We start from the raw sequence: 25,756 nt of genomic DNA, 5'->3' as shown, positions 1-25,756 counted from the left end.
ACTGCTGACATTGCGCGTTCTCTTCGGTGGCGAATAGATCTAACCAAGGCTCTCCCCACTGCTGAAAGAGACCTTGCGCCACTTCGGAGTTCAGACGCCATTCGTGATCCATCATGCTCCGGCAGCTGAGTTCGTCTGCTCTGGCGTTCAGAGAGCCCGCCAGATGTTGAACCACCAGGGTGACGCCCTGGTGCTCCAGCCATGTCCAGAGGCGCAGAGCGACAAAGGGTCCACGACCCCACCCCGCCCTGTTTGTTGCAATACCACATGGCGGTGGTGTTGTCCGTGAACACCTGCACGACACTTCCCCTGACAGAGGGAAGGAAGGCTTTCAGTGCAAGTCGGATCGCTCTCAACTCCAACAGGTTGATGTGGAGACGAGACTCCGCCGGAGACCAGAGGCCTCTGATCTCCGCCTCTCCCATATGGCCACCCCATCCCAGGAGGGACGCATCCGTCACTACGACATGCTCCGGTTGGGGAAGGGAGAGGCTCTTGCCCTCGACCCAATCGCGGTCCGTGAGCCACCACTGCAACTGCTGTGCAGTGCCCTCCGAGATCAAGACATGGTCGGACAGGTTGCCGTGATGCTGGGCCCACTGAAACTTCAGGTCCCACTGCAGAGCCCGCATGCGCCGCCTGGCGTGATGCACTAGTAGGATGCAGGAGGCCATCAGCCCCAGAAGCCGCAACACTAGCCTGACCGAAACCCAGGATAGAGGCCGAAAGATGGGAATCAGGGCCTGAATATCCCGGACCCGCTGTTCCGGTGGATAGACCCGGAACTGCGCCGAATCGAGAACTGCTCCGATGAAGAGGAGCTTCTGAGAGGGACTCAAGTGTGACTTCGGCACGTTGATGGAAAATCCCAGCAAATGCAGGAGATCCGCCGTAGTCTGGAGGTGGGAGACGACTGTCTGGGGCGAGCCCGCCTTCAACAACCAGTCGTCGAGATAGGGGAAGACTGGAACCCCTGATCTGCGCAGATGAGCTGCGACCACCGCCATCACTTTCGTGAACACCCGAGGGGCACTGGTGAGGCCGAAGGGGAGCACGGTAAACTGAAAGTGCTCTTAGCCCACCGTGAACCGCAGTTAACGCCGGTGGGCCGGCAGGACGGGGATGTGGAAATATGCGTCCTGCAAGTCCAACGCTACCATCCAGTCTCCAGGGTCTAGGGCAGCTAAAACCTGAGCCAAAGTTAACATCTTGAACCTCTCCTTCCGGAGGAAGGCATTGACGTTCCGGAGGTCCAAGATAGGGCGCAGGCCCCCTTTGCCCTTCTTGGGAACCAGAAAGTAGTGGGAATAACAACCACGATCTACTTCTGGGCTCTGAACGCGCTTGACGGCCCCCTTGGCCAAGAGGGCCGAAACTTCCTCGTGGAGAAGATTCAAATGATCCCCCGAGATACGGTGGTGCTGCGGTGGCATGGCTGGAGGGGTCGTCTCGAAGGGGAGGGAGTAGCCCCTTCGGACGATTTGCAGCACCCACCTGTCCGATGTGATGGACCGCCAGTGGAGGAGGTGATGGCGAACTCTGCCGCCCACTGGCGTGGAATGGGCCTGAAAGCTCAGACTAGGAAGGCTTTGAGGCGGATGCTGCCGGGGTAGATGTGGGCTGACCTAGTCGACCTCCAGATCCGCCTCGGCGGAAACCACGTCCGCGACTGCGCGCAGATTGGTTCTGCGGCTGGTGGCTAGGCGTACATGAGGAGGCACCCCTTCCTTGGCCACGAAAGGGGCGAAAGGCGGAAGTTTGCGACCGCGGGCCGAGAGGCCCAAGGACTTTGCCGTAGCCCGGGAGTCCTTAAAGCGATTCAGCGCACTGTCCGCTTTCTCGCCAAAAAGGCGAGTGCCATCAAAGGGCATGTCCATGAGAGTGCTCTGGACATCGCCCGAAAATGACGTGGACCGCAGCCAGGCGTGACGTCTAAGCGCCACTGTGGTAGAAATGGCCCTACCCAGCGAGTCCGTGGTGTCAAGCCCACATCGTATAGCATGTCGCGCGGCATCCCTCCCATCGGCCAGAGCCTGGGTAAGTCGTGTCCGGACACAGGGGCAGCGCGTCCTCCACCGCATCCCACAGAGAGTGGGAATAACGGTCCAAGAGACAAGCGGTGTTCAAAGACCGCAGGCCCAAACTAAGGGAGGAGAACAGCTTCTTGCCAAACTGTTCTAGTCTCTTAGAATCCCGGTCCGGCGGGGCGGTCGGCAAAGAGGATTGGGAGGTGGAGGCCTGGATAACCAGGCTCTCAGGGGTAGGGTGTTGGGACAGAAAACTGGGGTCGCCCGGAGCAGGGCGGTGGCGACGTTCCTGTCCACAGGAGGGACTGTGGAGGGCTTGGACCAGGTGCCCTGTAGAAAGTCAATGAGGGCCTCATTGAATTGCAGCAGAGGCTCAGTGGAGCTTGCTGCAGACTGAAGCACCTCAGTGAGGACGTTAGTTCTCACAGCCACGGCAGGCAGCTCGAGCCCAAGGGCTGCGGCCGCCTTGCGCAGCACCACAGAGAAAGCAGCGCCCTCCTCCGAAGCCACAGTCGGAGGAGAGACGAATCCAGTGTCTGGAGAGGTATCCAGGCCACTGGCCTCCCCCAGTTAATCTGCCCAGGCCTGTGACATTTGAGCCTGAGCGGCCATAGGATCCTCGGATCCCTCCCAGTTGTCCTCATCATCCGATTCCTGGTATACAGGAGGAAGGTACGGAGCCGGACGGTAGACATAGTGTGTCTCTAGCGGCGCCGAACGCGGCGTCCATCGACGCCGTAGCGGCGCCGGGTCCGGAGTGGGACTGAACTGGGGCCCGCTCGACGTCGGCGGTGGCACCGGTGTCGACGCCGGCGGAGGAGGCGTGACGAGGTCGACCGGCGTCGGCAGGGACTCGGGAACGGGTCCCTCGGGCGCTTGCGGCGTCGAGGCCGGAGCCGTCGACGGCGCCGGGGCCAGAGCCACCGGCAGGCAAGGCAGCCCTGTCGGGTCCGCGGGGCCTGAAGGCGCGCCAGCGGGGCCAGGCTCCTCATGGCCGAGAGGAAGGCACTGACCTCCGCCGGCGTCGCGTCAGTCCCAGGGACCGGCGGGTATGGGGACGTGCGCGGCGCCTGCGGCTCCGCCGGAGCCGCGGGGGTGGAACCGCCCTGACCCTCGGCCGAGTCGCGCGACCGGCGAGGGGAGTCCGAAGAGCGGTGTCGCCTCTTGGAATGCTTCGACTTACCCGAAGACTTGGATCCCGACGACCGATGGCGACGTCGGCTGCGGCTCCGCGACCGATCCTTGGACCTCCTCCTGGACCGGGATCGAGCGACGCGCGGAGCCGAGTGGCGGATCTCGAGAAGCTTACGGGACCGCTCCCGTCTAGCCTTCGAGGTCAGGGCCTTGCAGTCGGAACACGACTCCGCGTCGTGGTCGAGGCCCAAGCAGTAAAGGCACCGGCGGTGATGGTCCGTAACCGACATCAGGCGGCTACAGTCAGCACAGGCTTTAAAACCAGGCATCCTACCGGCACCGGAGTCGATTGACAAGATCAAAAAAGATCGAAAAAGTTAGTCAAAAAGTGACTAAAGGGGTAGCTCTCCCGGATCTGCGCTTACTGGCGCGGAAAAAAGAAGAACTGACGTCAGCGTGGGAGGGCGGCGTCTAAGTACTCCGACGACGTCATTCCAGCGCACGACGCCGACGACGGACGCGGAGCCGCAGACTACGCCTAGCGACGCGCAAGGGGTATTGCTGACGAAAAATCTTCCGGATCCAGTCTGACGCCTGGGGATATTCTAAGGTGAGGAATCTAACTAACGTGTTTCTTTCAGATCCAAGTCGTGAGGCCCCCAGAAGGCCGGCCCTTGCCTGCCGTGTTGGCTACCTTGGTATAGTTAGCGCAGCCTACATGGAACTGGGGCTGGAGGGACCATGTCTCTCGAAAGATGCACATGTCATACTGTTCAATGAACTCACACCAGAATACTTACCTACCTAAAATAATGCTGATATTCTGACTTGAAATTTAGAATGCACACCCTTTGGAAATGGTTTTAAGGCTTTTGGGTCCAGGTGAGTTGACAATCATGACAAAAAAAAATGCAAAATAGGTGTGGACTATCTGCAGCACCATGTTAGCAGAGAAGGGGATGTTCCAAGAGACGCCTGCCTGTCAAGGCTATTACGGGCAGGCCAGCCTGCAGCAATGAGACCAGCTACTGTCTTGTTAAAGTTCATACTCCTGCTGGCAGATTAAAGCTAAAGCCTATGCAAACTCATGAAGAAATTGGGGAATTCTGAACGTAACCAATGTTAGGACACTGAAAAAATATCCACAGCGCATGCACTGAAGACGTTTGACACAAGTAGCAAGATGTTACGGATGCCGGTATTGTGGTTTAGTGGCTGCATTAATGCAGGAATGAAATGAAAGTGAAATGATAATAGCTTATTCAACAAGAACTGAGAGGGCAGACCCCGATGTACTCCACTAATGGATAGGAGACACTAGGCTGATGAGATGGTGGGAGCGTCATACTTTCAACAAGATTTGTGAAGGATTCACGGCACATGGTCAGTGTTACCCACAGACCGCTGGTGGATTTGTACATGACTGTGGGTGCAAGGAAGGAGACTTCAAGGAAAACTAGGTTGTAAATCAGTTTGCAGGAATTTGATTTCCGATTAGAGTGTATTCTTGGGGGTAAAGAATTCTTCCTTCGTCTCGTCCTGGGATAACATGGACAGTCTGCTACAGAGGTAGAAGATTAAAAGAAAAAGGGAAAAAGGAGTAATGGAGTAAGGTAAATCAGCTGAAGTGTTGCTAAAGGCCATAGGAGGACAAACTGATGAGAACAGTGTTCATCTTGGTGAGGACAAAGTGTCCAGAAATAAGTATATATCTCAGTTTATGAGAGTTGCAAATGTATGGTCTAAAAAAACAATACATTTGTCCATAAGAGTTTAGAATTGGTGGTAGGTTTGCATGAGGGGATATTAACTTTGGTGCATGAAGGTTACCTGGGATTGAGGGTGATAAAAATACATCAGATTGGATTTTTGTTGGACTGGATTACACTAAGGTGTTGAAAACGACATGCATAACAGCATTCCTTGTGCCTGAAGTGGCAAATCGCAAGAGACAGAAAGGTAAACCAGCAAGAAGGTTGGGGTTTCTGAAGGACCGTGGGGAAAAAAAAACAGTCTTCGAGATTTCATGACCCTATAGCACATTGTGAGGGGTTTAACAGAAATGCGACTGTTTCAATAGATTACTATTTATGCTAGCCAGAAACCAGGTGCATTAGTCAACACAAAAGTGGTGGTTGATTTTACTTTGTCAAAAAAGACTTCTTCTGGCTTAAAAGGGTTCCCTTAGCTTGAAAGGGTAGATAAAGATATGGCACTCATGAAATTAAAAGAAATTTATAAAGCGAATGGCTACCCGGGAGCGTCCTAGCGCTAAGAACCAACACGGGAGGGGGCGAAAAGCTAAGGAAGCAGAAAAAAGTCTTGAGTTGTTTACGGAAGGCCTGATGATTGGGAATACTGCGAAGGTGAGGTGGCAAGGAGTTCCAAAGTTCGGCGGCATTATAGGGAAAATGCCGTCTACCGCTTCTGGCCTTCTTTATTCTGGGGACCTCAGCCAATCGCAGTTCATCTGACCGAAGTTTTCCATTTGCTTTATAGGGGCGGATCATGGCTGAATTAATTTGGGAAAGACACACTTTCAGGACACCGTGAGATTTATTGCTAGTTGAAAAGAACTAAACCAGGTAAAATTAAATGCAGACAGACGGATGTAGTCTTACTTTACAACAAATCTTCTACTTGGAATTTACACCACTGGCCTAGTGAATTAGGCCCGCTCTCATCTCGCTCAATGGTGGCCAAGAGCCTGGGGGGTAATGATGGAAATGAATCTTTCAATGCAGATCCTCACAAACTCTGTGGAAATCATTTCTGCCAAAATTGTTGAGGAAAAATATCTCCTTTCATGACCATTGAAGTAAGTAAGTCGATGGCTATAGCATCCATTCTATCCAGGATGCACACTTTCTTCCCCAGGGGTAGAACCGGACATAGGATTCCCAATTCCATGGAGATGAATGCTCATGTGAGGTGGGCAGAGCCAGATGGGGAGGTCTGCTGAGGGAAGGGGAGTGTGTGGTCTGGCGAAGGGGGGGGGGGATGAGGGGAGGGAGTATTATGTGCTCCCCCTGGACTTCAAAGGGTATTGGCCAAGGACTAGGGTTCCCAAAGAATTTCACAAACTGGATTGTGCTGTTCGTAAGATTGGGTAGTGTTCCTGCAGCCGAAGAATGCAGGCGCAGGGACACTGGGCTAAGAAATCTCGTAAGGGGGCCTCGATGGTTATTGTACAGATTATAGAGCTCAGAAGGATGACAGGATGAGGGCACCCACTGACCCAACGGATACGGATAAACACAGGCACCTGTGGAAATAATTAGGAGTCCAACATACTAATCGGATTAATTTAAAGAGGGAAAATATAGACATGGTACAAACAGCAGAGAAAGCTGTGATTTCCTATTCTACATGCAAACCAAGGAATTGAGGCTCAGATACGTCCTTTGGTGTACCGAACACAGTGAGCGGAGGGCTGCAAATCAGAAAACAGACCACTTGCCAGCAGACAAGAGATGCACAAAGGTGTAGGTGTTTTAAACAGAAGCACAAAAGTCCTCGAGTTGTGACATTACTGGAGGTTTTGGACACAAACATGAGCTTAAAGAAGACATTAGCTTAATCATGTTGGTCTGGACATCCTAGAGAGCGACTTTTGAGATGATTGTGATGCGAGTTACAGCAAAGCTGGCAGAGGCAGCCGTGGAAAAAAGGCATGTATAGCAGGCTATTTAGGATAGGACCCAGAGGGATTACCGCCTAGGTTTTGGTGTAGCATTGTGCAACGTACATATTGGACGCAAGTCCTGAGGGACATCAAAACAAACCTGGAAAGAAAAGTATAGTAAAATAATAAAGCAAAGTTGGACGAATCAAAGTACACGGAGACAACTGGAGGAAAAAAAACTATGTATGGAAAGGATCCAGTAAAGCAAGGAGCAATATGTATTTTATTGCGATGCTGGTACAAAAACATACACAAAATCATGATAAAAAAATGGGGACTATAAGGCATTTTGAATAGATATGGCCTTTACCTGGCAAGATACTTTTCTTCTCTTCGCCGACCGACGGTCTTTGTAGAGTCTTCTGCTGTGGCGCATGTCCGCGGCCCCAAGCATCCTCCTCCATTATAACTGGCCCCTGAAATAACGTCAACATGAGCATTAGCGACGGTTGTGGTGCCAACCATGTGTTTACTGAATATAACCTTCAGAGTGAGATGGCTTAACGCCTACAGATTTTCCATACAGAATGGTTTCACTATGCAAAGTTTTAGTCCCTGGTGATATCACTACCAGAACGTATTTGAAGAGAAAACTACAAACAAATGCAGAGGACATGGAGGAAAATTAAACCTTTATTTCAGTCTCCCACAAAAATGCACCATTCCTCCATTTTCAGTGCAATTATATAACATTTTTGTATGTCATGACTGCATTTAGCTGTGGCATATTCAATCTGTGATCCGGTCTAAAACTTTTAGATAACAAACTGAATACGGTTCTCTGGGCTCAAACACTATGGACACACTTGCCAAGCTGCCCTGGTCAATACAAGAATCTGAGCTTTAAGATAACATTATTTTGGGTTCGGAGGTGGGTCCACGGCAAAAAAAACACAGAACAGACATTGCCCGTCAGGAAGTAGATTTATACAAGCCCCCTTTGGCTGAAGGGTCTCGTCCCATACACAACCGTGTATTAGTAATAATGTCCTCCTTTCAACCAATTCAAATCTGTATTCATAAGTGTGCTCTTTTGTCAATTAAACTATCACTTAAGTCACTACATTTTCATTAAAATATGCAAAAATATTTATTGAAAATGTCAGTTTGATAACCATATGCTGTATCAATTCCTCAGAAACAGGTGGGGTTGTTCATTAAAAGCATAGCTGTTTGTTGTACAACATCTGGGTACTTGTGCATTTGAAATCCCAACCCCCCCCATTCCATATCAGTCCTATGAGGTCCTTTGCCAGGGAGCTCGGTTTTCAAGTCTTTCCTGAAAGCCAGAGAGTTAAGATTTAGTCTTGTGAGGTGTGGTATGGAGTTGCACAGCTCCACAGAAAGACATGAGAAAGCCTGTTTTTGTTTAATTTTCATGGCTTTTGGAATTTCACGAATTAGATCTCTTATTTCGATGACCACCCAACAGTCTGAGTTTATTGTTTAGAGAGGGAGGTAAAGCGGTGAGGATTGCTTTATGTATATTATGCACACAATCTTGAAATGATCTATTGCTTTGAGTTGTAACCACTGAAGTAGCTTTAACGGAGATGTGATCAATTTTCTAACTGGGCTATAGAGTGTAGGATGCTTGGAAGAGGAGTTGTGATATATTTTGTAAGGTCTATTAGAAAGGCATTTTTAGCAACACAAAAGATAGACGGAATGCTGAGCATTGTCAAACATTCAGTCACAGACCTGGATTAAACACATTGTTTTTTTGCTCACCGTGCCACCCCAGTTTGGACCAAGCGATATGCAAATCAGTCTTGACCCTGCTCCCCACGGGAATAGTCCAGCTTAACTACAAGGTCAGGTCCTCCCTGGACCGGAAAACAAGCATCCTGGGTGCAGTGTTGGGGTATCACCCCTCATGAGCCAGGCTAACTTGAATCCAGAGGCAAAGGGAGCCACGTCTGGGCATACCCATTCCACTTAGGGTGACAATAGCAACACAAAAAGATGGACGGAATGCTGAACACTGTCAAACATTCACCTCCAGTCACAGATCTGGGTTAAATCCATTGTTTTGTTACTCACCACGCCACCCCAGATTGGACCCAGCCACATTTGGGTCTGTGCTCACTGTGCAACTGGAGCAAAGCTGATAAGAGTGTAGATCACTAAACTGCGTGGGACTTGGATGGTCCTGATGAAAGCTGGATGACCTCATGGCTATACCAAAACCAGCTCAAACATGTTGACCTGGGGCGGGAAAGCTAAAAAGCTCTCCCAGTACATCCCATTCCTGTTTCTATCGGTGCCAAGAGTACTCATTAAAAGGTTTAAAAAAAAAAAAAAAAAAAGGAAAAAAAACAGTTTTTAGCCTCCTTTCCTACACAGTCCTAGACTGAAATTATAGGTAACACTATAGTGATCCTTCAACAAAAGGGGTTGAGCCACCTGGCACCATCAAAATGCACGGGGTGAGGACTCTATGGTAAAGCATACCACATAGAAATGTGTGGTTGAAAAATCGGCTATTTAAAAAAAATGTATAAAATAAAAAAAATTAAAGAAACACAGGAGACCTGCCCCTCAAAAAAAGGTTTAGTTGTAAGTAGGCTACCTCTCCTGTACTGTTTCTGTGGGGGGGATGGAGGCAACGCTCTCACCCCTTGGTTAGTTTCTGGTAATGTGAGAACCACCACATACATTCATCGCTCTAGATCTAAGCCCGGTTATAATATGGGAAGACACCCATAAAAGGGACAGACTATGAACGATCACTGACAAGCCCAACTGAGCACTACAGGGAGAAAGACACACACATTGCATAACTTTACTGTAAAGGAAGATACTGGAAACATGACAAGCATGGGCCGATATTTGCATATAATACATGAGATTCTGTAATCCCTGTAAAAACGTCAGTCTCTAATTTCTTTACACAAAGGCGACTTGTGCTGCACCCAGTTGCCAAGTACAAAGCATAAAGTCAGAACTTGACTATTATAAGTTATTACAGTCGAGTTCTGACATCACAATGCCTGCTGCCAGAGACAGCAGCCGAAGTGAAAGGCAGGTCGGGTCACGGAGCATAACTGAAGCAAGCCATTTTAAGCAACAAAAACGTAACGTAATTTTTTTGTTTACGACAAGCAGAGAAAACAGGTTTATTGTTTCCACCCATTAGACAGAGAAAAGCTAAATCTTTCTGCATGTCTCTACACATTCCGAACTAGTGCAGCTTTTTATTTTATTTCTAATTTTTCTAATATTTGTTTGCAACAGTTAACTAACAGGTGTTTGATGCGTTTAATTTTGACCTAGAGGTTTGATTTTTATTCTTCATGTTAGCAAACATACTCACTCTTTCATGTGATAGAGCTACACACCAATGTTTTAAGTGGTTTGTGGGAAAGGTGGTGTGACCATGTATTATATGGGATAAAGTAACCCTGGCATACATGATAAGGATATTGCAAGTCACCTCTGAGTTCCATAACCTTTTAAAGGAATTCGGCATTTGGCCTTGCTCCCCTATATGGTTAAACAACTCCTCAGTGACTTGCAATATCCTTATAATGTACGGCAGGGGGTACTTTATCCCTTATATAATTAAACTACAAGAGACAGACATCTGTACAAAACAGACGCACATATAGACACAAACACTGAATAGCTTAAGTAAAACAAAAGCAAAACCATGCACAAAAGGTCTCAGACACTGAATGATGCATGTACAATACGGGGCATGCACAGAATGAAACTAACAAAATGATGTCACGTGCATACAGAGAAATATCATTAAGTGACATCAAATACAGACAGGGCAAGAGAATAGAGGGAGGGTGGAGCACTAACTGAAGACTAACATGAAATACCCATGCAATAGGATGGAAAACATACAGGCATACACTTCTTCACAGGAATATTATATGGACACGGACGAGTACAGAAAAGGGTCTAAATAACACCGGGGGACACAGAGGCTGCTGCCTGTAAAGTACAGAAACACACTGTACAGAAACAGTACGGGGCATTGTACTACGTGGGAATGCCTACACTTATAAAATTACACCTGCATAATATGACATGACACTCCCCGTAGCTCAGTGCGTCTCCTCGTGCAGTGCATGTATCGCCTATACATATGATACCCAACAGTACTGGGAAGAGGCACACGCAAGCAGGGCAAATACAAGTGCTCACGCGAAAGCACTAGAAACAAACTGAGGACACATAGGGACAGACTGTGGCCCGATACCCGGCAGTCAATAAAAACAGAGACAAAAACACACATGAAGGCAAATTATATGTGGAAACGACAAATACAATGAACAGGCACCAAGAACCAGTTGTGCAAGGTGGAAAAACTGGCAAATACAGGAGAAACAACAGCACGGGCGGGACGGGCTGTGAATGACATTTTCAACGTGGACACGACACAGACCGTCACCACCCCTCCTCCCACACCACACCACACAAACATCTATCCGATGACGGGCGCCGCTTTCAGTCTCCAGGCGAGAGCAGCCTGTCGATGTTACCACCACACGTCCCCCCACCCCACCCCGGGGTCCAAGAGGCACCGACCCGGCGCGCGCGCCTCTCCTACCTCCGCAGACATTCCCTGTCTCCCTTCCTGGCAGCGGGGGCGGCGGGGGAAGGACAGAGGAAGGGGGTGGGGGCGCTTAAAGGGGGGTTAGGGAGGGGGGGGGGGCGTTAATGCCTTCCTGTGCTGAGTCACCAGACAGCAAACACACAGAGCGCGCCGCCCCACCCGGCCCCCGGAGGAAGGCGCGAGGCCTCGGCCCCTGCAGCCCTGGGCATCACCAGGAGCAAGGAGCTGGGCGGCTGCAGCCCCCGTCCTGCAAGTTTGGTTTCAAGAAAGGAGTTGCTTGTTTTATATTCACTTCAACCTACATTAACCACTTGAACGGTAAAACTACAAGTCCCAGCGTGCAAAGTGGGAAAAAAAGCAAGCTACTCGTGTGTCACGTGTAGCAGCGCGAGATATAGGGAGGATTGCTGCTTGGACTGTGGCATGACACTGTTGCCACCCGCTCTCTCTCGTGCGGCATCTTTTTTCCGGCTCTTAAAGTTCATTTAAAATTAGATAGTGTTCTGGAAACTTTAGTCTGACCTGCTTCTGCCAATGGTACGTTACAGAAAAGCCATGGAATAGAAATACACTATACCAAAAATGGATTTGGAGAGAGTAGGCAAACCAATATAGTACGAGGCAGCTGGTAGCTACCAATGAAGCTAAAATGAAAATTGCTAAAACATTCATAAGGATAATATTGTATTGAATAATTGCCAATGATTGGACTAACATGTAGGGTGTTGTTTATTATCCAAACTAAAGCGGTTGACAAACGGGTTAAAGTTTGTAGTGACTGGACTCTAGCCAGTGCTTTAAATGGGAAATTAGAAGTGCCGGTACTCACTAGACTGGGTGGGTAGTTAGGGGCGTGTCTGGGGGCGTGGCTTGAGCCAGAAATTTAACCATAGCCACATAAGTAAGCTTTTGTCATGTAAAGCACTTGAACGCCCGTTGGCCAAACTCCCTGGTTAAGGGAGTTGTCCCGAGTCACAGGATGATGAGCCGGTGTGGGGATTCGACCCTGGTTTTTCAGTTCAACTCTCGGCACCTCTGACCAGATCCTCATTCTTGTTGGGATCCCAATGAGAACCAGAGTGCAACTAGAGTCAAATTTCTGGCGGGGGGGAGGGGGGGCCGACTCTTCCAGCAGTATGCAGAGTGGAGCTGCAGGGGATCTAAGAAGGGGTGAGAATCAACAAAAGCCTCGTTAAAAAGCAATTGGTCTTTTAAAGACCTGTGAAATACTCCGGTGAGGCTGTGTGTGCTCCTAGGGAAGCGGTCTCCGCCAGCCTGACACGATAGGGGATGGGGGGCGGGGGTGACTGAAGCCCTTTGATCCCAATGGGCGTTGCGTGCCTGATAAGAACCTAACACTGCAGGAGCAACCCAGCGCAGAAATACACAGGCTGTTGCAATCCAGAGCAGCGCATAAACACGCACCATCTGAAAGGGTAATTTTCAGTTTTTGCGTTGCACGTACCCGTACTTCAGGGCCTGAGCCCTGCTGCTTCATGGAGTACCGGTACTCTCCTTGCCCGAAAATAAGTTCCGGTACTCAGGGGGAGAAAACTGAGAAGTGCCGGTACTAAGGGGCATATTATCAAGACAGGTGATCAAATTATCGCGGCTTTAGCGGCAGAAAACTTCCGCTAAAACAGCGATAAGGGGCTTGATAATATGCTCTATGGAATTCCAATTGAAGCCCATGTTACATGTGAAGGACATCTAACATGGGCTTCAATTGGAATTCCATAGAGCATATTATCAAGCCCCTTATCGCCGTTTTAGCAGCAGTTTTCTGCCGCTAAAGCGGAGATAATATTTTTGCCTGGCTTGATAATATGCCCCCAAGTACGGTGAGTACCGGCCCATTTAAAGCACTGACTATAGCTCAATGTTACTATTTTTATTCATGCCCATGAGCAAAGGCGCTGAAGAGACAGGCTCACAAAAGGAAAGTTTGACGATTTTTAGTCCACAAACCGCAGCCATCCACACACTCCTCTAAGCTCCACTGCCTTCCAATCTCTTTCACCACCCTCTACTCCGGCTTTATTTGATGTTCTTTTAAGTCACCACGGCCACCCTATCACTTAAGGACCTATGACCGACCATGCTTCCCAACTTTTGTTCTCAAAGGCCCTTGAACGTCTTGTGTTAAACAACACAACAATCTACAGTCAAGGCAATTTATTTTCTGACGATTCCACTGCAATTGCCCTTCCACAAGTGCCTAAACTCCTTCACTCGTCACCACAACCACCTCTCATCCACCCTTCTCCGCCTGCACTACTCTGCAGCATCTCGCTCCCTCCCTCCCCTAGATGGACATGCATGGTCTCCTCCATCACGACTGCCATCACATTCCGACTAACCTACATCCGAAAGATTCACCCACCCTCTTCTTCTACACTACAAACCCCACATCACCTATTTGCTGCAGGCCTTTGCAATTCCCATCTTGGCACAACCCTGCATTTATGTGGAACCGAAGATTCAAAAGGGGTTGGGAGGGGGGTGCATCCTCACTCCCGCTCAATAGACAAGCTGTGCCTGCTTTTTTGCTGCTCCAATGCCGGATCATGTGGAGGGTACTTCTGGGGAGGTTTGATGCCACCAGGGATGGTTGAAGTGTCCCCGCCCGCGATATAGTGAATGAAGAGAGGTTACCTCACTAGTGTGTAAGTGAGGCACTGAAGGGCTCATGTATACCCCAAATGTACGGTTCTAACCATCTTCCAAAAGAACCTTGGTGGTGTTCTTCACATTTCTGACCTGCTGCGAGAGGAGCTATACATACACCTCTCCGAGTACGCCACCCAGCCAGCGAGCGCGTTTTTTGAGAAATAAATAAACGATGGAGGCTTTTCTTGGTTCGACAACACAAGCAAGTTGTTTGGATGTGTACAGAACATAAATGTTTCTTTGGTGCCCTTAATACACGGCCCAGGAAGCGTGCTTGCTCTCGTTATGGTTGGCGCTAGGTGCACAAATAAGTGCAACTCAATGAGGGTGCACAGGAAGAGGGGGTCGCGGCATGGGTGAAATACAGAGTGGCACACACCTTCTCTAATAAATAAAATTAAAAAAAAAAATAATCTCACCCTAGACAATGACCTAGAACTTTTTTGTAAATAAGTTATAGAAAATTATAATAAGTATATAGGTTTATGCTCCTCCACGCAACATCAGACCCTGCTGTGCCAGATCACACCCTCGTGACCCAACCTGGCCCGCTCAAAGGAGGTGGAGAACACCATTCCGAGATGTCCACAAAATAGGGGACAACCAGGGCAAAATGACACAGATTTCCTAATACACAAGGTTAGTCCTCCCTCATAATAAGGTGGATCTTGACAGGTAGATTCTGGTCAGAATAATTAATTCTGGCTTCTTTATCTCCCAGTCATAAACCACCAAACTTGTAATTAGACGGCAAACCTGATATCACCTTCCCGACTCAATGCACAAAACACTTGATTTATATTAAAGTGGACCTAACTTCTAAACCATTCCCCTGTGCCTATGGTGCATGTGGTCATTAGAGAACAAGGCAAACTTAATAACTGAGAAATTACCAACTATTCTAGAGGATTCGCTCAAATTTAATGACTCTGCAACACCACCTGCTTTTAACACTACCCTTACTGCATTCTGCCACTCACCGGGCTGGTCCCAAAAATGTGGCACTTTCAGTCTCCTCCTAAATGAAACAGTCGCACATAAACATATGACTACTTCCCGGTCCTTGTTCACCCTCCGGTGATCTCAGGGTCATGGTTACAGTCCCTTTTCAGACTCTAATAATAGTGATCTATTGCCCATCTGGCACTACAGAATCTTTTTGCTACTCGTCTCGCTGTTCCATTTTAGAGCAACTCAACCATTTCTAATCCTTTGTATTCCTTGACGACTTGAACTGGAATTTGAAGAACCACATTTACAGTACTCGCAGTTCCGATCTAACCATTTCCTGATCATTCATACGGCAGCCCTATTGATCTACTCAGATGTAACCTCCTAATCGGACTACCTTTAAAACCCTTCGCCTCGAGTTATGCTGCTTTTCTCCCTGTTCTCGAACCGCCCCATATTCCCCACCTGCTTTGAACACTTTCATCTCAAGAGGTAAGATCACCCCAGATGCCTTTGAGCACAGTCCTATAGATTCTTTCTAAAACCATACATCTTCTCAATATGTTAACTTTTACATATTTAAAGTGACTCAAAACTCTGCTCTGGAAACCCACTATCCCATCATCACCATTGCCTCTTCCCTCTCAAAACAAAGCCAGGATCTCCACTCATATTCCCTCTGTAAAAAGACTTAAAGACTGGCGTGAAAGCAGCTTTGGATACGACGAAAATCATGTTGACCATAACATTTGGTGTGTAAGGATTATAAAAATACTCAAGCTCTCACAGCAGCCCCTGATAAAACTAAATCCAAGTCCAATCAAGAATAACCCATTTTATACTTCACTTTAAACATCTTTACAGGACTATGCAATCACTCCATTCACTCCTTGTTGCACAGAAATGACACACATCAATCTCTCTCGCCCCCCAGTTTTGCCATGTACTTTAACTTTGAAGTTCTCAACATCCAGATCACCAAATAATCCCATAAACTCCCTCATTAACTCTCCTTCCTGCAAAAACACTCTGTATCCATTGCCTCCTTTGCCAACATACCCTTTTCTGAACTCCTCCTACCCTAAATGCCACAAACCTCTCCCGTAAATCTCAGACACACCGGCTCTGATTATCAAGCCTCTCGCACTCTATCTCACTAGTTTGTTCAACATTTATCTTTCAGAAGAGCATTTGTGTATATCCAAGCTTGCACGTTAGTCCATTAAAGGCAGACTATTAACTCCGCAATCCGTATTTATCATGCATTTAAAATATTGCAGAGATCGTAATGTCTCCCTTGTTAGTCTTGAGTTTTTGCATTCAAATTCTAGTAATAGCAGTCCTGCATTTAAAATGGCAAAGAGAATTTACACGTATCAGAATATAAGGGAATTGAAGTAAATTAATTTGATTTTCGAATAGTTACATTACATACAGTGTCGAGATGGGACTCAAGGAAAGCTGGCATGGTGAAAACTAGTATTGTGACAAAGGGAAAGTGATAGAGTATGTGAAAGCAAAAAGATGGAAGTGTGAAAAGAGGAGTACTGACACCAAGAACATTAAAAGTAACATGGCAGTACTGAAAATAGTAATGGTAAAAATTCCAGAAGTAGAGTGCGATGCGAGACTGTGGTTAAAATGCAGAAAAAGAGGACCAGTAGGGATGAGATGAAGAGGCATCTATTAAACACTATAAAATGAAAAAAAAGTGAGTGGGAAAAATGGACAGTAATGAATAGATTGTGACATTAATGGATAAATGGTACCTGGCTGTATAGTTGGAGTCCGTGGCCTAGTTCCAACCCGTCTGGCTGTGGCCTTACCAAGATACACTCTTGCATGGCCTGTGTTCTGCTTACCTACACCCACTCACAGTGTTACAACACACTCACCCCCCTCTCACTGTGCCCAATCTGGAATCCGCTGCTTCATTTACTATGTCCACATCCCTGGAGTGTACTCCCTGGGAATCTCAAGCCAATATCCTCTACTACAGCACTGAAGTTCTTTGAAGGCTTGGATATGACATGCACTGTTCATATGAGGTACTGTTCGCTTTGCCCTGGCCCCATCTTACTCAAGCGATTGTCTACAGCTAAGGTTTAGGCATGTCAACCATAGGTCTAGACCTATGTGAAATTGTTGGGTTTAACCCTCATATTAGAACATTTCTGTTTGAAAGTCATGCCTGAGTTCCAATTAGGCTCTGTGAATTAGGTATACCTGCCAGATGGTGGTAGGACCATGCATGGCAACTTCAGTAAAGTGCCATTGGATAAAAAGCTAGTACTGGCTGGATATGGCACACATGACCAAAGCATGTTGGTGCTATATATAAGGGATGAAGACAATCCATAAGCTTAATTTGCCATCTGGTTCCAGGAAATAAGACACATTTGGGGTAGTGAAAAGTAAATGGAGACAAGAGGTATCCTCCGTCCTTGGTCAAGGTGCATGTATGGAATCGGAGTCACAACTCGCTTAGGAAAATGGCTACTAGATGACCCCTTGTCAATGATACAGATCTAATTGTATTTCCATTTGCTTCTTTTTTACTCCGTGCATTCTGTGAATTGTTGTATTGATTTGTTTTAACAGAACCAATTCATCAGAGGAAGAGGTGTGGCGCCGCGGCCAGGGCGACTGATGCCGGAATCTGGGGATCACAGTTCGATCCCCGGCGGCAGATTAGCCCAGCACCATGTGACTCTGGGCAATAGCTTGCTTAATCTTCCTGACGGCCCCCAGCGCCTAGAGACCCTTACGGGCGATTGTTCGCGCTTTACAAATGTGGATTATGATGATCATCATGCCAGATAAGTATTTGTGAGTAAAACGAAGAATTACAAAGTGATGCCCTGGTGTAATGGTGCATGTGGTAACCCAAACAGTGAGGCTGCTGCTCCTTAAGGTGCCCTTCAACATAAAGGGGCGAGTTGATCACCTATAAAAGAAAATATTGATTTTCCAAGAGTCCAGAAGGCTGTTGCTGGTAGGCACTTATCACAGGAAAGAAGAAACCCTTTGTGCTTTCAAATTAATAGATCAATTGCACACCAGTTACCATGGGGACGCTCGCTCACAATGTCCTTTAGGGTAAAGAACACTCACCAAGGAGGAGGAAATACACAAACTGATTTTTGGCCACCAAATGGAGAGTCTGGCTGGAGAAGTCCTTGAGAAATAGAGACAGAGACACAGACACACACCTCCGCCCGCTCCATCTCTGAATATTCGCAACATATTTTGACCACCTCCTGCCTGTAAATGGTCAGAACTTCTCTCCTGTTAAGGGCTGGAACAAATACCTTTCCAGAGTGTAAAGGACAAGGGAATATTGTCAAAAGTGGCGCAAATGTAGCGTAAGCAGCTTCTTCATAGGAAATAATATTTTTGGCATGGGAGGGGAAAACAGAAATAAAGTTAGCAAATGCGTTTGTGCAGGCTGTTTTCACATGTGGAAAAAAAAATAACATTTGTATTTTAGAATACACAAATGGAATTCTAAACTTTTTCAGCATTACCCCCAAGAAACTAGTTTCCATACATTGCCCGGACAGTTTAAATCTTTTTATTTTTTTTTATTATAATCAGTTGAAAATCTACCCTCTTTGCAGGTCAAAGCACTGCAGTTGCAGTTTCCCACTGTTCTTAAAAATTTAGTCCAAGGTTTGTTAACTGTCACAACTACACAGCGACCTCAGTTTTTTGAGTTGCAGATATATAGTGGATCATTCTAACTAATGGTGCAGCTTACCACAGTCAGAGCTTCTTCTAACCTAGACGGGTTCACTTAAAATGTCTTGGGCAGTATCACACAAAGTGAGCACTGTTCGAATTAAGTTAAGAAACAGTCCCTGTCACAGTTTTGGACTGACTGATATCCTAAATACTTAAAGAGCTGGAGAAGTGGTAATTTACCATCTTAGACAGTGGTAAGTGGTTGTTTGTCCTTGTAACTTGAAATACATGTGCTGCTTTCAGCTGGATGTACAGCAGCCACCTGTTGACATTTCTACAGTAACATCAGAAAACAACATAGACAAAGCAACATATGAACACAGTTAAAACATAAGACAGCGCAACAAAACAGTATGCAACACACACCAACATGGCATTGCAATAATGGAGCGCAAAAACCAGAGTAGTACACAAAAAAAAACCACAAGAACATATCGCCAACACAACAAAAATGACACTCCACATATATGCACAAACACTCGTCACACATTACCACTTACAGAATACTACTTTCATAAATCGAGCGGTTAAAGGTGCGTGCACCAAGCACTGCCATGTTTACCACCAAGGACATAAAATAGTGCCCCTCAAAAAGGTTTTGTGATCTGGCCCCTGAGTATTGGGATCAGAAAATTCTAGCGAGAGTCTTTCTCCGAGGTAGCTCCCTATTATTTTGGGAAGAGACTCCTGCAAGGATCTCTTCTACAGCGATAGGGGTCGGAGACTGTGGAGACAATTTTATGACATTCACTTTTTTAAAGGAAATTCTTAAAGAAAATGCTAAGAATCATGAATCACAAGGGGTGTCTGAATCTCTGAGAGGACCCTTAGGTGTTCAATTTGCCAACCAATGTGGCTAAAGACAATTATGAAACTTTAGCCACAGGTAAACAACAGTAGCCACACAATTCCAATCAGTATCTTGTTTTTTTCTGGAAACAAACTACTCAAGTATAATAAATAAACGACTCTTCAAACAACTAGAGCTGCTTCATGGACTTACACGTATATTTAGAGAATTATTTAGAAAAAAAAAAAAAAAAAAAAAAAATGAACATGTGCTGATAAGTGAAACAATTTCCTATGATACCATCTTTAATATTAAACACTGGCTCTTACTGAATCAACCTACATCCATAACCGTGATAAACACAGCTCGACAATAAGCATGTTATAACAATGCAGAATGGCCTCCAAACCATTAAGCCAATAGATACAAAAAAAATCCTAATTAATAATGACGTATCAGTCCAGGAATGCTACTCATGATTATACACAGAAGCAATATAAAAAGGTATCCATTTACAAATACAGATCGGTGTCCTTCGACCAAATGGAGGGAGACAAAACCAAAAGGAATTTCTATTTCGTGGCAGCAAACCTTTAGTTTATGGTCACCACTTAGGAATGGATGAAAATGAAGATAACTTGCCATCTAAAGATGGGGGCGGGAGGGCTTTACCAAACCAAAACAGTTCAAAGCAGGGGGGTCCTAGGGAATTTTAGAGACCACAAAAGATTTACTCCCAAATCAATACTCAAACAGTACGAAATCCTTGGGTCTATACAGAAAACATTATAAGTGTGTGGCACACCACTACTGAAAATTAACAAGTCTATCAACACAGAACCAATGGCTATAACCCACAGCATAAACTGTGGGCACTTATCTTTAAAGGATGAAATCTCTCACTCACCAAAGGTGACATGCTTCATCATTTGGGATTCTCCTCCCAAAGGAAAAACCTAGTTCCTTTGAGGGCTACAACCCCCTCTCTACGAGGGAGAAGCTCAGGGATGTTTCCAAATATTGTTGGAGCGTTATAAATCCACATATGACGAGAATAGTGTGAGTGAGGGCACAGCGCAAAGCAAAAAGTAAATGTGAAGAAAGTGAAGCTAAAACTGGCTAGGGAGCGTAAACTATGTGCTTTATTCTGATACACCCACTGCCAGGGTTAAAAGACAGTGCACCAGCGGTATGGATTTAAACCGCTTAGGTGGAGTGAAAAATAGTGGTCAACATGTTTCAGCCTAGAGCCCAACTGTGGGCATGGCTTTCATCAGGACCTATAATGGTGCTGCTGCGCGAGTGTATTGTTGATTTAAACACAAAAAAGGATACATGAACAGAAACTTGAGTCAGTCCATCTGTTCCTCAGGGAAGAATTACCTAAAATAAGGAAGCCAAGAGACAAAAATCGCATATACATTCAGAAGAATGTTGCATTACTTGATGCCAAAAATAAGGTGCTATAGAGTTATACAAAAATCACAAGCTCACACGCAGTCTGCTGGGTAAACAACCCACCTCAACCTGGCAACAGCTCAGGAAGGGGGCACTGCTCTGAAAAAAACGATGTAAATGCCATTAGTTAGCCATTCTCTACATAAGTCCAAACGTATTCGTTTGCCCAATTTATGACCTTATAGAGATGTACTGAGGAGCATGATTTAAAAACAGGGAGCCCAAAAAGCAGGTGCATAACGATGAGACCTAATAACCAGGATCTACTAAATGAAAGGAAACAAGCAGCCCGGTCTTGCTCTCATAGAAAAGTCAAGAATCAAGTAAAATGAGATAAAAACACTTGTTATGTATTTGGAAAGATATAATTTATCACAAATACACATCATCACCATCATCACCATCATACCAAGTAGTCCAATCCCGTTGTATGTAATACCGGCAAAACAAATGTTTCAAGCCTTCCCGTTTCACATGGGTTGCTTGAACAAGGGATGTTAAAGCTTAACTGTGTTCTTAATGTCTTAACAACACACCATACAGAATCGCCCCAGGAATAGAAAAACCCACAGTTGCAAGAAAGAGATGGTTCCAAAGCCTCAAGTACTTCCAAAAGGACCAACCTAAGTACAGAGAACAACCAATACAACAATATTACAACAGAGGCACAGAACAATCACCTCTCCGTCGGTACTCCAGGCACGAATGAGCATGTAACCGGAGGGGAGTGTCCCTCACAAACGTGCCGCTTTTATCCTACACAAGGTGAAGATAAGTGATCTCAGGTGCGACATGCCCGCCTGCAAAGCAAAACAGGGCATGTGCAATCCCAGAACCACTATAGAGCCGCACATGCGCATAGTAGCCCGACATGGGAAACCAACTCGTAAAGGTTAGATATGCGCATGCGTGAAAGAATGCAAAATTACAGGAAAACGCAGCATTCGCTCAATGCTCAGCTCCCCGTACTTGGAAGGTGAACATCTAATGTAGCGTTCCACTTGTTGAGGCATGTTGCACTCAAACACAATTCAAAATATGGGCCTGATCTTTTTATCAAAAAACCAAAGCAGTATATTCTTAAAAAGAGACAAATTCACTCTGTGAGAAGTACATGAATCTTTAACCCTATCAACTCTGTTTCCATGTCAGATTCAAGAGAAGAACTAGAGTTAATCTGGCATATATAACCATTCTAGCGAGTAGATTTAGCATACACATTATTTCCACAAGGAGCCTCATAACAAAATATAAACCCCTAGTTTCAGTTTGTCAAATGCAAAGTATGCAGCTCAAAGCTCAAGAATAAACCACAGTTTTACCAGGATTTGTAAAGAGACCCATACTATCCGTTTTCAATTTATGGACCAACCATTGTTCCCGCCTAAACCAGTAAGTGGAAACATCTGTGATGTGTTTAGGGATAAATGGTTTCTCAAGGACAGACCATTTAAGATCTTGTGGGCCATGTTGAGCTGAAATAAAATGATTGGTCGATGCCTTCCTACACCTGATAGCGCTCTTATGCTCCAAAATGCGTGTTTTGACCCTGCGTGTAGTCATCCCCACATAACGGAGAGAGCAAGGACATGCAACTATGTAAACCAAGTTCTCACTGTTACAATTAGTTCGAGTAGTCAGAACCCAAGGTCTGGGAGAACAAATGTCAATTTCAGTTATGTGGGTCGTCTGTGGACAGATTGCGTGCAAGACCCACAGGGAAGATGGCCTTGCACAGGAGGTAAGCCCAGGGTGTCTTGTGATTTCTCTTTGTCTGCACGTGGGCCGGTATGCACCAAATGGTCCTTAATATTTGAGCTGCGGCAAACAGTGGGCGAGGTAACGGTGTAGCATCAATAGTCAGAATTTTCCAATTGGACAAAATGCTTTTCTTGATCTTATTAGAAAAGCTGTAAAAGGTATTGACACAAGTAAACCTGTTAGATGACTCTTTAGGGACACTGGGCTCTAAAAGTGCTGCCCTGCTGTTATTGGCTGCACCTTTCATAGATCTCTTAACAAGTTTTTTAGGATACAGTCTAGTTTGCAATTGGACCGACAGGTTCTTGGCATGCTCTTGATATTTAGTGGTTGATGAACTATTTCTCTTTATACGTAGAAATTGCCCAAAGGGCAAGTTATCTCGTAAAGCTCGAGGATGGAAACTCTCATAACCCAAGAGAGAATTTTAGACATGGGTATTTTAAAAAGCTCAGTACTTAGTCCACCATCCATGGGAGAAATCATGATGTCTAGAAACGGTAAGTTGGTCTTACTGTACTCACAGGTGAAATTCAAGTACTCATTACGGCTGTTAAGCAATTCTTTGAAGTCAATAATCGATGAAAGGGCACCTCTCCAAATCACCAGCACGTCATCAATATATCGTCTCCATAGTCGGATGCGATTCCTATAAGGATTATCAGATGTGCTCTTGTTCAAATATGTGGACGTAGAGATTCGCCAGGCTGGGAGCGAAAACGCTCCCCATGGAAGTACCAGACACCTGGAGAAAAAATTGGTCCTCGGACGTAAAAAAGTTCTTTCATGGCTATTCTGGCACAATTGATGATAAATGAGACTGTAGTAATTGAGTCTGGAACTCTATTCAGCAGTAATGTTTCAATGACAGAAAGAGTCTCATCCTGAGGAATACAGGTGTATAAAGATTCCACGTCAAAGGAGACGAGGAAATCTCTTTCTGTGTCAAAGCGGATATCTTCCACCAGAAGCAACACATCCTTAGTGTCCTTCAAATAGGTGGGCATCTCCACTACCAAAGGTGGGAGGGCTTTGCCACAAACCCGTGTATAACTTGCTGTGGCTCGAGTCTGAGCCATGGTGCGAGAGGCATTCAAAACAATCTTCTGATGCAGCATGTCTCACACTCCAATCGTTGTATAGCATTCTTGTACAAACATACATGTATTATCAATGATCAAGAGAATTGTTATTAATAACCAGAAGAGAATATAGATTGAAAAGCTGGGAGCAGGAGACAGAAGAAAAACAGTTACCAGAAAGAAAAGAGGCAGAAGAAGCAACCCATTCCAGAACGCCGATATATATAGTTTTCCAAAACCTAAACGACGAAGAACTGAGACAAATCAGCCTCGCTCGTCAGTAGTGCAAACAAGATGGCATCAGGCTAGGCCTACAAGCATCACAACAAGGGAACCGCTCAGAGTGCAGCAATGAAAATTAATGCAGTTTAGAAACTACAGCAGAAAATGAGTCAGTGATATTTTAATTAAACTACTCATTTTTGTGGTGTACACATCTTTAGGCAAAAGACTCAAAACCATGGAAATTCTCATGTAATTTCTTTTGCAATTGACAGGTCTATTTTTAAAACACTAACACCCCTTTCATTTTTCTCAACAAGGTCTTGAACTAGTCAAGAATCCCTTTCATGGAGGAGGAGCCAAGATGGCGACCGAGACGGCAGCGTAGATTCCCGGCTCCGCGAACCTCCGCATCCCGCACGGATATCCTGTACTAGATCCTCAGTTTGCGCCATGGGATCGTGTTTGTGAAGGAGAGTGGCAACCGATCGTGTGACTCCGGGGTTTCTGGCTACTGTACCGCCTGAGAAATCTGCGGATGAACTTTGCGGCCCGTGCAGCCCCGGGACCTCGAGTGGACGCCTTGGCCGGGTGGCAGTTTAACAACAACGGCCTGTGGTGACTGGGTGGAGTCGGTCCACCGGAGCGGTGCTGCCCCCGGCCTGCATCTCGCCACGGCCGCACCCGTTGCTAAAGCGTAGTGGATCGAGGGCATGCCCGGGGGTGCAGTTCTCAGACTCTTCGGTGTTTGCCCCTGCCTTTGACGGTGAGCTGCCCGGACGCCGCCCCTAGCTCGCCCTGATCCTTGCAGACTGCTCCCGGATTTTCGCGGCTGCTGGTCCTTGGTGGAGACGACTGCTGCCCGAGTCCACGCAACGGCTGAATTTGTACCTGCCCCCGGACCCCTGTCTCCAGCGACGTGGATCCAGAGGTGCTTGTCCCTGGGTCCCGGCCCCCATACGAGTCGGGCCTCCCCCGGCGGCCATCTTGTTGCGATGCAGCCTACTATCCTGTCCACCGGGTCGCAGCAGGATTGGGAGTGTGTGACTTTTGGGAGTGTGGCAGAGCGACCGCGGGGAGCAGTGCTGGGGTACGGCGACCTCCTTGAGGCCCTTGGTGCCCTTCATTTCTCCTTGGCTCGTGGCATCGAGGTCTTGGGGAGTAAGATCGACGGTGTGGCATCAGCGTTGGGACAATGGCGGCATGCTGGTCCACAGTTACACAGAGACTTCCTACACTGCACACAGGAGGATAATGTCGCGGCCATCCCTGCGATTAGTGCGCAGCCGGACACTCCGGACAGTATGCTACCGTATGATCGGCTGACTGAGGGTTTGATCTGTTCCGGAGGTAGTGGTTCCGAGTGGAAGGTGGTGGCCTCGTCCCGTGCACGACCTCCGGTGACCCAGGGACTTTACCAGCAATGTCTGTCTACTTTGGATGATTCAGCCTTCCCGGACCTTGTGTGCAGTGCAGATCCTGTGGCAGCACTGGGAAAGACGTCCCTCCGAGATGCGGACTGTGTTGGCGTTCTGAGACCTCCACCCCACCTGTGTGCGTCGCTTCCAGGTTGTTTTGGGACATCCCTTCACCTTGGAATATCGGACATGGCACTGGGTCGAGGGGTAGGCATGGGCAGCATCGCCAGGAGTGGTCAGGGTT

General features: G+C 46.7%; 1 protein-coding gene across 2 annotated transcripts in view; it reads right to left on the bottom strand.

Moving 5' to 3' along the window:
* The window catches only part of LOC146816493 (uncharacterized), a 50,678-nt gene that overhangs the window by 6,270 nt on the left and 18,652 nt on the right, over nt 1-25,756 (bottom strand). The window contains exons 1-2 of one of the 2 annotated variants that reach the window (XM_085610346.1): nt 11,411-11,686; nt 7,157-7,262 (exon numbers count right to left, since the gene is read on the bottom strand). In XM_085610346.1, the coding sequence (XP_085466472.1) occupies nt 7,157-7,262; nt 11,411-11,422 (118 nt within the window). In that variant the 5' untranslated portion in view covers nt 11,423-11,686. Of the gene's footprint in view, nt 1-7,156; nt 7,263-11,410; nt 11,687-25,756 lie in introns of those variants that run through there. The other variant, XM_085610345.1, reaches the window with a different exon arrangement.

This window comes from Triturus cristatus, chromosome 6 (genome assembly GCF_964204655.1).
Source record: "Triturus cristatus chromosome 6, aTriCri1.1, whole genome shotgun sequence".
Taxonomy (NCBI): Eukaryota; Metazoa; Chordata; class Amphibia; order Caudata; family Salamandridae; genus Triturus; species Triturus cristatus.
Note: the sequence above shows the minus strand (reverse complement) of the source record. Positions and strands in the feature narration are given on the sequence as shown.